This window comes from Acinonyx jubatus, chromosome C1, assembly GCF_027475565.1.
Source record: "Acinonyx jubatus isolate Ajub_Pintada_27869175 chromosome C1, VMU_Ajub_asm_v1.0, whole genome shotgun sequence".
In the NCBI taxonomy this organism is placed as follows: domain Eukaryota; kingdom Metazoa; phylum Chordata; class Mammalia; order Carnivora; family Felidae; genus Acinonyx; species Acinonyx jubatus.
In genome coordinates, this window is record NC_069381.1 from 90321216 (window position 1) to 90336172 (window position 14957).

Consider the following 14957-nt stretch of genomic DNA (forward strand, 5'->3'; position numbering starts at 1 on the left):
TAGCATCAAAACCAGAAAAAAAATGGAAAGAAAATACTCATACTTACACAGGGGCAAGGCTTGACAGCATCACTTGGAAAAAATCCAACCTCTCCAGATGCTAAATTTCTACCCTAAATTTGGGGGGGGGGGGAAATACCAGTGTTGAGAACCCACTTACCACAAATGATAATCTCATAATGCTGTATACATAGTGTTGTTACTCAGAGTTCTCAAAATTACTTACGTGTTTTATCCAGTCCTAAGCATTGATTTACTTATTATGGCTCAGAAAGAAAAGCAGAAGCAGAGAGATTTTGAAATTAAACTTTATATATTGTTTTAGATGATAATTTTAAAATAAGAATTCAAGTTTGACTTTCCAAACTACCATTCAATCTTACTCACTTTACACTCCTCAATCCTATATAGAGAGAATAGCATATTTGATTTTTCTATTTTGTATTCACTAATACAAGTAGATACATTGGTTTTGTGCAGGCTCACAATTAATTAGAGATGTGATTTAAATGGTTACTATTGGTATCTTTAACAGAACTCCTAAGAGTTCTCCAGTAAGACAGGAGACATTTCAAGACTTACGGAAAACAACATGATATGACGTTTTAGGTGGTTTTCAGATTTAGGAGAAAGGCTAGGGCACTGATCAAGAAAAGAGGACAATTAAGATGTTAGAGGAAAGAATATGTAAAAATGACATTGTAAATGAGAAAAGGGAGGAAAGAAATTGGCAGAATAAGGAAAACATAAGCACTGAATGGACAAAAAAAATACTTAAGAATTTACTCTTGGAGACCCTTTATCAAATTCCTCTTTTAAAAATAACTCATCAGGGAATGTAAATTGGTAGAGACAGTGTAGAAAACAATATTGATTTTCCTCAAAAGATTTAAAAAAAAAGTACCATATGATCCAGTAATTCCACTACTGGGTATTAGCCCAAAAAACCCAAAAACACTAATTTGAAAAGATATATGCACCCCTAGGCTTATTCCAGTATTATTTACAATAGCCGAGATATGGAAGCAACCCAAGTGTCCACTGATAGATGAACGGATAAAGAAGATGTGGTGTATGCATACAATGAGATATTACTCAGACATAAAAATGGATGAGATCTTGCCATCTTCGGCAGCAAATTAAGTCACGGAAAGACCAACACCATATGATTTCACTTATGTAGACTCTAAATAAACAAATGAACAAACGAAAAGCAGAAATAAACCCATAAATACAGAGAACAAATTGGTCATTGCCAGTGGGAACGGGGTAGAGGGATGGGGATGGGCAAAATGGGTGAAGGGGAGTAGGAGATATAGGCTTCCAGTTATGGAATGGGTAAGTCACCAGAATACAAGGTACAACATAGAGAACACGGTCAATGGTATTGTAGTAGTGCTGTACGGTGATAGATGGTAGCACAGCGCAACATACAGACCTGTCAAATCACTATGTTGCACACCTGAAACAACATAACATTCTGTTTTACTTCACACACAAAGAATCTCATGACACTAAACCTACAGTTGTTTCCCTTCTCCGGAAAGACAAATTATACTCAAAACACAGGGTGACAATCAGAGCATGGAATTTAAAAGTGCTTGGGAGATTACTTCTCCTTGTCTAAAAATTGGGCTTATTTTTATTTGCTATTTAACAATTGCCCGATTCTCAGTAATGCAGATGAGTAAATAGCATTATGACTGGATGTCACATGCTCAGTTATTTTTGACAAAGAAAAGTAACAAAAAATGATAAAATATTTCCCTCCTGAAGCGGTATCCCTTTGTGCCTAGACAGCTTGACTATGAGGTTGTTGAGAAAATTTTACAAAGTGGGAACACAGAGTTAAAGAAAATGAGGAGGAGGAAGAAAAGAAGAAAAGGGAAGAGGCAGGAAGGGAGTGGGGAAGAAAGGGGAAGCGTAGTTGAAAAGGGGGAAGGGTGGGGTTAGGACAAAGAGAAATCAATTAAATAAGCAAAGAAAAGATGTTAATTTGGGCAAGTTTCTAAAACTGTATTGCACTTGTGTATCAGGGAAAAGGTAAGTGAACAAGTGGAATATTCATTTATTCAACAAATACAGTATCTAATATTAATTTGGTTAGGCACTGAGGAAAATGCACAATTTCATAGGTCAGTTTCTGTTTCCCCTATATTTTCAGAGGAAAGATACGTATACACATAATTATAATATAAGGTTGAAAGGGCCAAACACTGTTAGGTGCAGAAGAGAGGCTATGGAAATTGGAGAGATGTTTTCAATATTTGCCTGAAAGCTGCATGGAAGAGGGAGGAGGAATACGAACATAAAATGTGCAGGGTTTGAATGAATAGAGATGAAAATGGAGGAAAACATTCCAAAAACAAAATAAAGCATGAGAAAGTCATAGGGATATGAAAATACAGGTTGTGTATAGGAAAAGCAAATGGAGTCTAATAATGGCTTATACTCATTGGGCCCTTTCTGTATGCTACACACTGCTCTGAGCATTTCATAATCCTTACAATGATTCTTTGTGATAGGCCCAATTACTATCCCCATTTTATGGGTGAGGAAAATGAGGCACAGAGAAGTTAAATGATCACCCCATGATCACAGAGCCAGAAAGTGACAGAACCAGATTTCAAATTCAGATGTTCTAAGTTCAGAGCTCAGCACTGCCTCTCTACACAAGCATTAGACTCATAGAGGAGGACAGAGGAAAATAGAGCTAAAAGGTTGCAGGGAGCCAGTTTGACAGAGACATCTGAATTTATCACTGGTGAGGGGGTTTCCATGAAGGGGTTATGTGTTGTAGAAGAAGTACACTGGCATCCATGTGCAAGATGGGCATGGCTTGGTAGGTGAGAATATCATTAGAGGACTGTATCATGGTAAGAGAGAAAGGGGACCTTTGCTGGAGACATTACTGCACCACAGTCTGTGGGGCTTGCCTGAGGAGTGGGTGAGGAAGAGAAGACCATGGGAGTTAAAAACCAGGAGGAAAGTCAAGAATGGAAGTGATGATATAATCCATCCAAACACATAACCTGGATTTAATGGCAATTATACAGAGGGGAAACTTAAAGTCAATGGAGCAGGAGTGTCATGGAGGAAACTGTAGATAGAAGAAGATAGAAAACAGAACTTAAAGGAATTACTGTAACCAGGAGGCAGGAAGGATGCACCAGAGGGAGGAGAGTCACAGACTAGAGGGTGATGAAAGCACAGTAGCTCTAAGGTTGGAATGAAGTGTTACTCTCATTTGACTGCATTCTCTGAGTGCTTTATTTATTTTAGGCATGACACAGAGGTACAAGTAAACAAGGCTGTATGCCTTGCCAGACCTTTTTACATAAATGCACTGCAATGCTACTTGAGTACAATATATATGGGTATGTGTGTGGGAGCCATACACAGGAGAAGACTCAGAAGAGAAAAGGATAAGGGTGACTGTTTAAAAAGTAAAATAAGAGTGCACTAAGGGAAATAAGTCTATTTTGCAGGGGAGAAGCCAAAGAGAGAGCTTTATGATGGTCTTTCAAAACTGTAGTTGAAGATAAATCAACAAGATGGAAAATGATAGCTATTGTAAGAATGGTGAACTGTCAATTCACATTCTTCATCAGAAAAAGAACAAACGGTCTCATCTATGGAACGTAAAGTTAAAGAGAAGCAGAGATATTTTGTGTCAGCGCCTGTTGGCCAACATAATCCCACTTATTTCCCCAAAACAAAACTAACACAGGGTCCCCCAAATATAGAATGATACTTGGACTTATTCCTCCACCAAAGCTTGGTGCACACACTAATCTGTCATCTCTTCTCTGAAACCATCATCAGTCTGCAGGTGCAGATGTAATCTCACCCTGTTCTACTGCACCTTCACATACTAGGAGTGCTATATCACCACATGGATGTCATTCTTGCTCTGCAGGGTCTTCTCCATTACTCTACTGAATTCTTTGAAACCAGGACAATATCTTCATCATTTTTTTCTTTTACAAGAGAGTGCCAAATGCATAGTAAGCATTTAACAAATGTCTATAATTTGAGGTATTTCTCAATCTGATAGTCCTATGTCAATGAGTAGCATGACCTCCAAATCCTCTTAGCTGAAAAGAATAAAACACACCACACTTTCCTTTTATACTGTGTCAAGCACTGAGCAGCATTAAACTGTTTCTATATGAAAATATTCTTATAGTGGCATTGCTTGACCTGTCTCTGACATTTTATGTAAGTACACACTGTGTTGAAGAAGGCAATGCATAAAATAGAGAGAAAGGAGGCAAGAACACAAAGAATGCAAGAGTAAAAGACACAGTAACGAATTTTATGGTTTCTGAAGATGCATGGACTGTTGCCCCTTTTTTGTCTTTCTTCCTTTGTAAAACCAAGAGTTCTACCTGAAAAGCATGAATGGGAACTCTTACTGTCCTAGACAGTAGGGGAAGGGGCATAGTTGTGTAAGAAATGTTCTAAAACTAGGGTGAACATGCAATTTTCTGCCCAAACCAGGATCTTTTGAGAGGAAAGGGTAGTGATTAATAATGATGTCAGGACACAAGGTATAAATTGGGACTGTTATGGGTAAACCAGGACATATGGTTACTGTATCAACAACCATTTTGTTCTTTTTCACTGCATTTCAAGAACACGACTGGAGTTCTCTCAGGAGGGGGAAATTTTCACTCAACAGACTACCAAGGTCATTCTGAATTGTTCTTTCCTTAATGAAATGCCTTAGCATAGCAATGCAGGTTACATTTCTTTAATGGTCTTAGGTTTCCCTGAGATGACAAAGAAGTGAGAGATAATTTAACATATCTTAACACATGAATAAAACTGCATTTCCTCACTAATTCCTATGAGATGTCAGTTTTAGCTATGGGAGAGAATATGAGCTGTATTCAATGATTTTCCACTTATTAAGGTAATAACCATCCTACAACATTTGGAAGATTTAAAAACAAAGTAATGTGTAGGAGGAGTGTCTTTGCTTCCCTGGTGGATGTGTGTGGGATGTACATTGATAATTCATTAATGCCAATGGGTGGAGAAGCTGTCAATCCCCTACGCGTGGATGGAACACCCGACTGTTGCGATGAAATAAACCATTTTCAAAGCCAATGATTTTGTGCACTTTATGTGATGATCTATATTGATGAGAGGCATGCAGCTGAATTTTCTTCTTCTTTACATTCTGGTGTGGGCACTGTATTCTGGGTCAGAAAATCAACCTGTCGTTCCTTTTATGCCCCTTACAAATGCCAGGGATAGGAAATCTTTCAGTTATCCTCCCGTCTGACATTCGTTCCTGGGAGTCCCTTAACTTCTTCAAGGTCAATTTGAAAACCTTCCTGTTTCATTGCTACATGTCATCTGACGTACCACACAGTGCCGTCTTCATATGCATTTTTTCTGCAGGGCATTCTCTAAATTACGTGATGTGACTTTTGTAAATCTAACACAGTACAGATTAGTTAAGTCTTAAGAACATATTTTCTTTGGAAAGTACTTGAGAAAACACGTCATGGGCTATTCACAGTAAGAAAAGATGTACTTTTATAATTTTCATTAAATAAAAGTAGAGCAGACACAAAATACTATTGACGTTTCATAAAATAATGCCTTCTGTCCTGAAAAGCGAGTTGCTTCCTTTACAAAAATGTGTTAAACTAGAATTATTGATAACTTTCTCTGAAATTCCTGAATATCACAAATGTAAATGCACATTCAGACACTTCCTTACTTCTAGCTGAAATTTTTTCATTTTTAGGTTATAGGTCATTTTTCCCCAACAAGAATCCACAGTGAACCATAATGAATTAAAAGGACTTTAAATTTGCTCATAGAAAGGTATTTACATCTACCCGTACAGAGTAAAACATTAATGTATGCTAGCAAGGCACAGCTAAAGCTGCCTTTTTAAAACCCATAGACAAGGATGGCTTAAAATGATAGAGGATATCCTCCAAAAATCTTAATCGTAAATTGCTTGGCTCCTAACTTTGCAAAAAAGGAGCAAGAATTGCTTTAAGAAAAATACAGAGTGTCTTTTCCCTGTGGCTCATTTATCCCCTTAATACCACCTGGATTGGAGCTTTAATGCACTCCTGGAATAGCACTGAACAATTTGAAACAGATGTGGAAAGCTGAATTTAAAAGGGACAGATTAATGGTTATTTATGAAAGATTGGAAATTTTCCCCAGTTACAATGCCCTAAACACTTTCAACGTATGCATGAAGGTGCTGTGGAGATTACTAAGCAATTTATCACACATGGGTAAATGGCCAGAGCAACTGTCACCCTACCTAGTCCTCTCTCACTGTCAGAAATGTACAGTCTGAGTATGTGGGGGAAGAAAACAGACAGGGTAGCCATGAATTGTGGGAATATAGGCAAATACACAAATTAATTTACTGACCAGATGGATGGAAAGATGACGGATAGCTTGTACCACACACTATTTTTGCAATTATCCTGACAGGCTTTGTGAGTACATGCAAAGGACAGGAAAAGGAGAGAAGACCAGGACAAAGATCCTGTCTGAAACTGACCTTTGGTTAGGGGCCATCTGTGATCCTAGCTGCCATCATACTGTAACAATTGTTATCAGTTAGATATACACCAGTGCTAGTTCTTTGAAAACACAGAAAGTCATTACCACACAGTAGGGATGTGGCACTGGAAGAGGTCATTCTCTCTCCAGCTCTGCTATAAAAAAAACAACAACTGTGTAACCTTAGGCAAATCTCAGTGGTAAAACAAGAATGATGACAAGATCTGCCACACATGCCTCACTAGGGTAATACAAAGATCAAAGAATTAACATGTGTGAAAGCACTTGATGAATGCTAAAAATAACAATTTTCTATTTTTTCCCCACAATACTGCTTTTTGATTGTTCCCAATCAATTTTCTCAGGTCAAAAGTTTTTTTTGTTGGCTATTCATGTGTTATTACCACAGAAATGCCTAGCCTAGTGAATAGTCTCACCATCCTCCTTATACTTAAGACAGTTTGCTAGGCCACAAGTAACACAGATTCTCAAAATCTTGAACCATAAATACTACATTCAGAGAGTCCATTTCTTTATCTCAAATGTGCCCATGTTTTCTTCCAAGTACACACATTCTTTTATCATTAACTGTTTCTTACCTGATGAGTAAGGTATGCATTTTTCCACCAGTGAACAACTTGAAAATTTGCCAAGCATAATGCATAGGGTTATACTGAATGGTCATTACAATGAATTCCAAAATACTCATGCACGCACATAAGAACAAAACCACAGCCATGTGTTTTTATCATTTGCTAGTCAAAAGAGAATAGGATCTTTAACTTTTGTCCAATGCATACACTTCCCAAGTTTTTCAAAAGACTATATAAAATTCATATTCCTAGCCTTGTTCATTTGCAGTTAAGTGGCTGTCATGGGCTGAGAATTCCGAATAACTTTTAAAAGCTTGCATCTTGGTCTAGGATCTTTGAAATTAAATTTACCTCCAATCTGTAAGGGTTTATAATTGCATCGAATCATCAAAACATACGACAAAAGCCTCGATTATATGTGATGTCTTTTTGAATGCACGCAAAATTGTTTGTGTTTACTACATCACTGAGATTTTGGCAGAAGAAAGTGTCAAAAACTCTAAAAAATTTTTAAAGTTGTGAAATGTACACTAAGAAAAAACCCCACTAAAAAGCCATAAGCTATATTTCTACACTTATTATATGTGAGATGAATGTAACAGCAGCTTGAGACTTTGCAGAACATTTTTCTTGTTATCCAAAAAATGTATTCTATGGGGTTCCTGGATTTCTCTAGCAGGTAAGGGAACTCTCTTGTTTTGGGCGTCTTGAGGCTTTTCCTCTAAAGTCTCACTAGGTAAGATATTGTACATGATGTAATCCTGAACCAAAATCTTGTAACTCTGATTTTCTGGTGAATTAAACAAGAGAATATCTTTGATGAAATAAAAAAAAATGTTAGCAAGCAAAAACCAATCTGCATGTAGGTAAGCCAAATCCTAAGTGGTTACTTAATACAAAATCTGGATAGAAGAACAAGGTTCTACCACATCTTGGAAGAAATCCTATTTGGGGAGAGGCCATATAACTGAAAAAGTAAACCAGGCTTGACAAAGGTCCAAAATACAGAAAATTGTTTTTCTTGGCAAACTACTAATGGATGTTTTCTTATCCTTGGTGATTTTAGTCCTAAGTGATCACGAAGCACCATCCACGTCAAATGGTCATGGCAGCATTAGATATTTTTCTCCTAAGTAATTTTCTACTAAGAATTAGATATTTTAAAAGAATTTCCTTTCTACTAAGAACAAAATTACTGCTATAATGAAAAGAGTACTGACTACCTAATATGTGTGAGGCATTATGCTACATCCTAGGGGATTAAAAATGAATAAACTTGGTTACCATCTTCAAGGATCTCATTCAGATAATGTTTCCTTAATTAGCTTTGCTCTGGTTATTTTCATAGATTTTTGCAGAATTCTGGATTAGAGAAAAAAACCTATGAGGTAATAATTTGATATGCATAGACAGTTGGGAGTCTGATGTTCTATTCCTGTTCTTCTGATCCTTGAGTAAGTCATTTAACCTTTCATGGCTTCAATATTCTCCCCTGTGAAATGACAGAGTTTGACCCAAGGATTTCTGAGGTGTCTTTTACCACCAAAGTGCTTTGCTTATATGAGCACTTTTCCTAAGTCCCTATAGTTCTCCAGTCAGTTACTGTTACCAAGACGTATTTGATCCACAAATTTTTAATTAGGAATAGTATGTCAGTAATTTAATCTGATTACACTTATTTATAGAAGATAACGACATTTCAGGTCCTAAATGACTTTCATTTTAACTTGGTGTAAAGTCCTCTATTTTCCAGGGTACACAGGATTGACTTTTTAGAAATTACATTCATTCATTCACTCTTCAGGAATTCAGATTACCATGAATAATTAAAATCCAATATGTTATAATTTGACAAATTATTTGAAACATAGCCTTAAGGCCACATGCCTGCGTACACTCTATTGAAACCACTCGTGCTGTCAAATCAACAGTTATATCAGATGTAATTTCAGATTGATGGTCCACTGAAGGTATTCTGTGATTGAAACACTTGTAGTAATTACGGCAGAATGCCGCTTATATGGTAATAAAATAATGGAAGAAAAAGTACACAACAGAATTTCTCAGAACTGTCCCCTTAATGATGTTACTTTCCATTGGGATAAAAAGGAGGTAATACTTCACGGTCTAAACTTCTCCTTAGACAGCAGTGTCCTCCTCCAGGTAGATTATAACCTACATTTTGCCCTGTACCAAACATAGGAAAAGTACAAGTTAAGAGCTGTTAACTAAAAATGCCCATCTTGAGAATCAACAATTAGGACCTCACCTACTTTGTCAGGAGGTTTGCCAGTTCCCACAATATACAGTGTGTATACTTGGAAACATTCCTGCAAACTCAGTTTATGATCTATTCAATCAAAGCCAGTTGGCATTCACCCAGGGACAATGTTTCTTACGGGCCTTCACTAATGTCTATTATCGTCTATAATCATCTCTCCCAGGCCTCCCCTGTTCTATTACAGTCACGCTCTGCCTTTTTCTTCTTCCCTGTAATTAGGGACCCTGACTTAATGCAATATTTTGAGGTAAACACCTGTCAAAATAAAGGTCTCATGACTGCATGACATACTATTACCAAATAAACTGTACTATTTTCACATAGCTTTTTAACCCCTACATCCACAATTTCAATTCTGCCTTGGCTTCTCCTGATTTTATAGAAGGGACGGACAAGTGCTGAGAGGCAGTTTAGAAGCAAAGCCAAGTTTAACTGGGGAATACCTTAAAACTGTGCTCTGGCACTGCTTAAAAAGGTATCACTAAGATGATCAAGACCAAGTTTGGGATTCACAAAGAAATGCTCTGCAGTAGGAACCTGAATGGGGAAAAACAGTTCCCAGAGATGTTTATTCTATGGATTACAATGACAAAGCAATGAGCCTTTTGGTGTCAAGAATCAGTTTTCTTCACAAAGATTTTTATTCTTTAAAAAATTTTTTGTCTGTGTTCCTATTTGCCTCTGATTATGATGCAGCCTAACACCCGAATTTTACATCAGGAGAAAAAAAATATAGTTTTAGAAAATTCTATCATAGCTAATATTCCTGTGTGATCTAGAAGAAATCCAAAAAGTCTTCACGTAGAGCAAAGGAAAAGTCTCCTTTGAAATGATTTGGCTACTATAAAGTTGCAGGGAGAGATGTCGGGAAAAAACACCTACTAACTCCATTCCACTGTAGCTCTCTTTCTGAGCCTTGGAGGATTTCTGGGCAGGGCCTGGGTTACAGGACAGATTGCTTAAGGCTCTCAACACAAAAGGTCAATAGTTCCTACAGTCGAGTCCACAAGTAAGCAAACTATTCCCTAAGCCAAGTTTGTTTTCTGTAAACCCCTGTTCGGTTTCCTTCTCAATCTCCTTCACTCTCCTTGGGCTATCTTAGGCCTTCCTCATCCAACCTTGCTCTGAGTAAAGGGCTCATGATCTTACCTATTTATTTACATTAACTATTCCCTTCAGAATTTATCACTTGTGCTTTTATATTTAATTATGAGTAAAAAGTTTAATATGTGATTAAAGAAATTTCAGGAACTGGGTACAGAAATTGGGAGGGCAGAGTAGTCGTCTATGAGCTTATATATGTTAGTGGGACTCTTCATATTAAACATGGGGAAGATAAATTTTTTTAATTAAAAAAAACAATTTTCCCACTTCTGGAAAATGAAGTATATCTATCAACATCATTAGCCATACAGAAATACACTTTTTCTTCTTTTCAATTTTCTTTCAAGTTTACTTCCTATGATTTTTACGAAACCCTTGTGCATCATTTAAGTACTAAAATCTCCATTTTATAGATGAGGAATTCGAGGACATAAGGTTAAATAGCTTTAAGACTATTCTGAGAGAACAAAGATAAATTTAAATCTGACAAGATGAATGAATATTTTAATGGTCTTTCAGATAACATCATAAAGTGTAATTTGGGTTCATAAACAATAAATTTGAAAACTTGTAAATAACATATAGAAATAGCAGCTCTGAACAGCTTTATTCATGGACTGAATGCCTACTTTATGCTCAACACTAAAGATATGAAAGCCATAGTTCCTATCTTTCTAGGGTGCTCTAACCAGGCAGGGAGAAGAATGAATAGACCATAAAGACCCACTAAAAGTGTTACGGTAGAAGCTCTCTGGTTCAGAGAAGACCTCAAAGGAGGTAACCTCAAAATCGAGCTTAGTGGTAAAGAAGGATTTAGCTAAGAGAATGGGAAGTAGAAGGGAAAATTCAGGCAGAATGTAAACTATGAATCAATGGCTAAAGGTTTGAAAAAAAACATGTCTCCTATGAAAAAGATTCCTCCCAATTGAACCCTTATTTTTTTCCAGGTTAAAATGAGGAAAATATATGTTAAAAAATTGGATTGTCTGAACACTAAATATAGTAGGCATATGGGAAGTAAAATTTCTTGACATGGTAAACTAAGACAATGGTCCATCTGCTGCATGCAAACTCGACCATGACCACTGTGCTTGAGGGCTAAGATGATAGCAAAGGGGAATTTAACACCTTCTTGCCCGTGGCCAAGTCAAGAACCACCCTTCTCCCAGGCTCCTTGCCTATGGAGGCAGTATGAGTAGGAATGCTTCCCTGTGGAGAATCTCCCAAGCTTTCTCCAAGCTTTATTTCTTATCTGACTTTTTAGTTTTTCTTTTGAGGCAAAGAGTTAAAAAAAAATTAAAAAAGGAAGAACTTCTACATAAAGCAATGTTGTATTTCCTAATTGTTCTACCAAAAAAGAACTAAACTGCCTCTAAAAATCTGTTTTCTTTAGAGGTGTTAAAAATTATAACTGTCTCTCCCAAAACAAAGGTAGGATAGTCTAACAAACAGAACTAAGGCAGGAGACAACAAGTCTGAAACAGAGTCTAATTTTAATTCTACAAATGCCATCTTACATAGATGGATGACAAATCTGGCCCTTTAAAACCACAATTCTAATTTACCCTCTTTATGGAGATTTCTGTGAATTAATCAGAAGGTGTGTAAAAACATTTTCACTTCTTAGAATAAAGATCATGTAGATGCATGATTTGCAAGTGTGAAGTATCACAACTATTTTCTAGGTTATTTAACTTTCATTGTGGATAAAAATATATATTTTTGGCACACTGATTACAGTTCTACTTCTTATAATTGGTTTTTGGTTCCAATTAGCTTACAAAATTCTCCCTGTGGAACATTTGGGTATTCATAAATGACAAAGGAGCAAATAAAACCCCATGAAATAGCACAGGATCCTCATTGTTTCATAAGCTTTATTCTAAGAAGAAAATACTTAAAACTCTCTATTGTAAAAAAAAAATCTAAAAACAAAAACAAAACCCATAGATGGCATGGCATGATTTTACATTTGTTTGTTTCTTTCTCTTGCCCTCTCTCCCTCTCTAGTAAGTTTAATCTGTATCTCTCCTGTGGAAAATAAAACTTTTAATAGGAACAGTCTCTTTTCAGCATGAAGGATGTTCTCCTTAGCCATTAAATCCTTATTATCACATACTGAAATCACTTAAAGCAACAGGTTTATGATCAGTTCAGTGACATGATCAGAATGGTTCCATATGTCCTTACTCTCCATAAAAACTATGCCTTACACCTGCAGTAGGAAACATACTCTAAATGGCCAATTTCCTACTTTACATTCATTTCACTTGAAGATAATTTTATAGAACTTTCAAGGAAAGAGAAAGAAGACAACAAAGATGACAAGAAAAAGCTGCCAAAATGAATCCCTTCAAAGACAGAACAGAGAATATTTTTACAGCTCAATTGTCAACTCATTGTTTGAAAGAAGTTATAATGAAAACGCAGATACCCACTCAGTTCGATAGCATTAGAAATTACTGTTGTTATAATAATAATACAGACTAGACTCTAATAGCTATTCATAGAAAGTTCCTGATAGAGGGTGGAGGATAATTTGTATTCTCTGGATATAGAGTATGTAGAAAACATGACAGTCTACAATAAAATCCAACTTTCTACCCTAATGAGTGAAGTAACTCACTTGAAAAAACAGACAACAGTTTAGTTTAAAAAGCATAATTTCTTGAAAATTTCCAAATAAGCCAAAGCGCTTATCTAGTACAAAAGACATTTTTGAAATTAAAATGCAAAGCCACTGTAACAACCCAATAACTAATCTAGACTGTTATCCACAGTTTTAACTTTACATATATTTGTAACAATATGATGACAAACCCATTAATATAAAGCTCAACATGGAAACCAGCTGCATCACCTGTCCTGAGCTTTTATCATTCCTTAGGTCATTAAGCCACAAGGTTAGGAAACTTTTTTTGCGATCATCCCAGTACAAAACACAAAGTCATACACATAGTAAGCATTTTGTTAGTATCTGGATGAATGAATAATAGAAGCTACTGTTTAATGAGCACTGGGCTAGACCTCTTTCATATATTATTTATTTTATTCTGTATGCATTTTATAGATGATAAAACTGAGGGTAATCTATTTAAGGTCATAATGCCAAAAGATGGCAAGGTCAGTAACTTTGTCAGTAACTATATATATATATATATATATATATATATATATACACACACACACACACACACACACACACACACACACACACACAAATATATATACACACACACACAATATAGGAGTCCCATCCTTTGGGATGCAAACCATAAAGTACTTATCTTCTTTGAATATGAATACTGACAAATTAAAGTACATGGATCCACTGTAAGCACACCTACAAACTCTCATGACTTCAAAGGACCAAACCAGCAGTATTCTTTATACATTTAGACCCCAAAAGGTGGAAAGATTTTTGTTCAGCATGTCATTCTGAATCATGCCACTGAGTAAGGGTACATTCAGACCAGGTTCCTTCATGTACCTTCCATATGTACTATCTATAAAACAAAAGCTGATTTTATCATGATGGCTTTAGAGATGGCAAGATGTGAGGTACCTGTTGAATCAAAGAAAACACTTCTATCAAGTTCAGTACGAAGTTTGTTCAAATATATTTTAATTGTATACTAATTCTTTGAAAATGCTCCCTTTATTTGGTAACTATCAGACACCAAGTATTGAGTTCACTATAAACCTTATCTTATAGTTACGTTTAATAATTGGTTTGCTATCAATGGCCAAAGATTAAACTGGGAATGCCATAACTTCATGGAATTAACTGGATCACCCTGGTCAATGTCTTACATGAAATTTTATCTAAGGTTCTAAAGAAACTACTCATTACTGGATTCAAAGCAAACCAACAGTACCCCAATTTCTGGAAGTGGGGTTGTGTGTTGACATTATTGCAAAGCCTCAGGTGACTCAGAATGGTGAGCATTGCTCTGGTCCAGCCCCCATCATGTAACAAATGAAGAAACTAAGCCATATAGTGATGGTATAACTTGACCCAAGCCATACAGTTACTTGGCTACAGCTGCATGACCTGAATCGGGTTTTCCCACAGTGCCACTGCTTCTTTCACTAAGAATTTGTTGATTAAATTAGAATGTGTTGGCTAAAAAAAACAAAAAAACAAAAAAAACCTTTGATGGCTTAGAAGTACACATAAGACAATTTTGACTCATGCGACATCCTTGTTGAAAACATTAGATGAACTTTTAGCTTATCTCTGAAAATTCAAACAGACTGCTAGCTCCCAGCCAGCATGAATGGATCTTCTAAAGACAGGGGACATAATGTCGAACCAATAATTGGAGTTGATAATTGAAACATGAACAGTGTCTGAGTACTGACTATAGAGTTGACACTCAATATATATTTGCTGATCTGAAATAAATGTGCTAATTGTTTTGCTCTGT

At 36.2% G+C, this 14957-nt stretch overlaps 1 protein-coding gene across 1 annotated transcript in view; it reads right to left on the bottom strand.

Moving 5' to 3' along the window:
- The window catches only part of VAV3 (vav guanine nucleotide exchange factor 3), a 350186-nt gene that overhangs the window by 41236 nt on the left and 293993 nt on the right, over positions 1–14957 (bottom strand). Inside the window, exon 21 of the mRNA XM_027058453.2 lies at positions 48–113. Coding sequence (XP_026914254.1) covers positions 48–113 — 66 coding nt within the window. The remainder of the gene's footprint in view (positions 1–47; positions 114–14957) is intronic.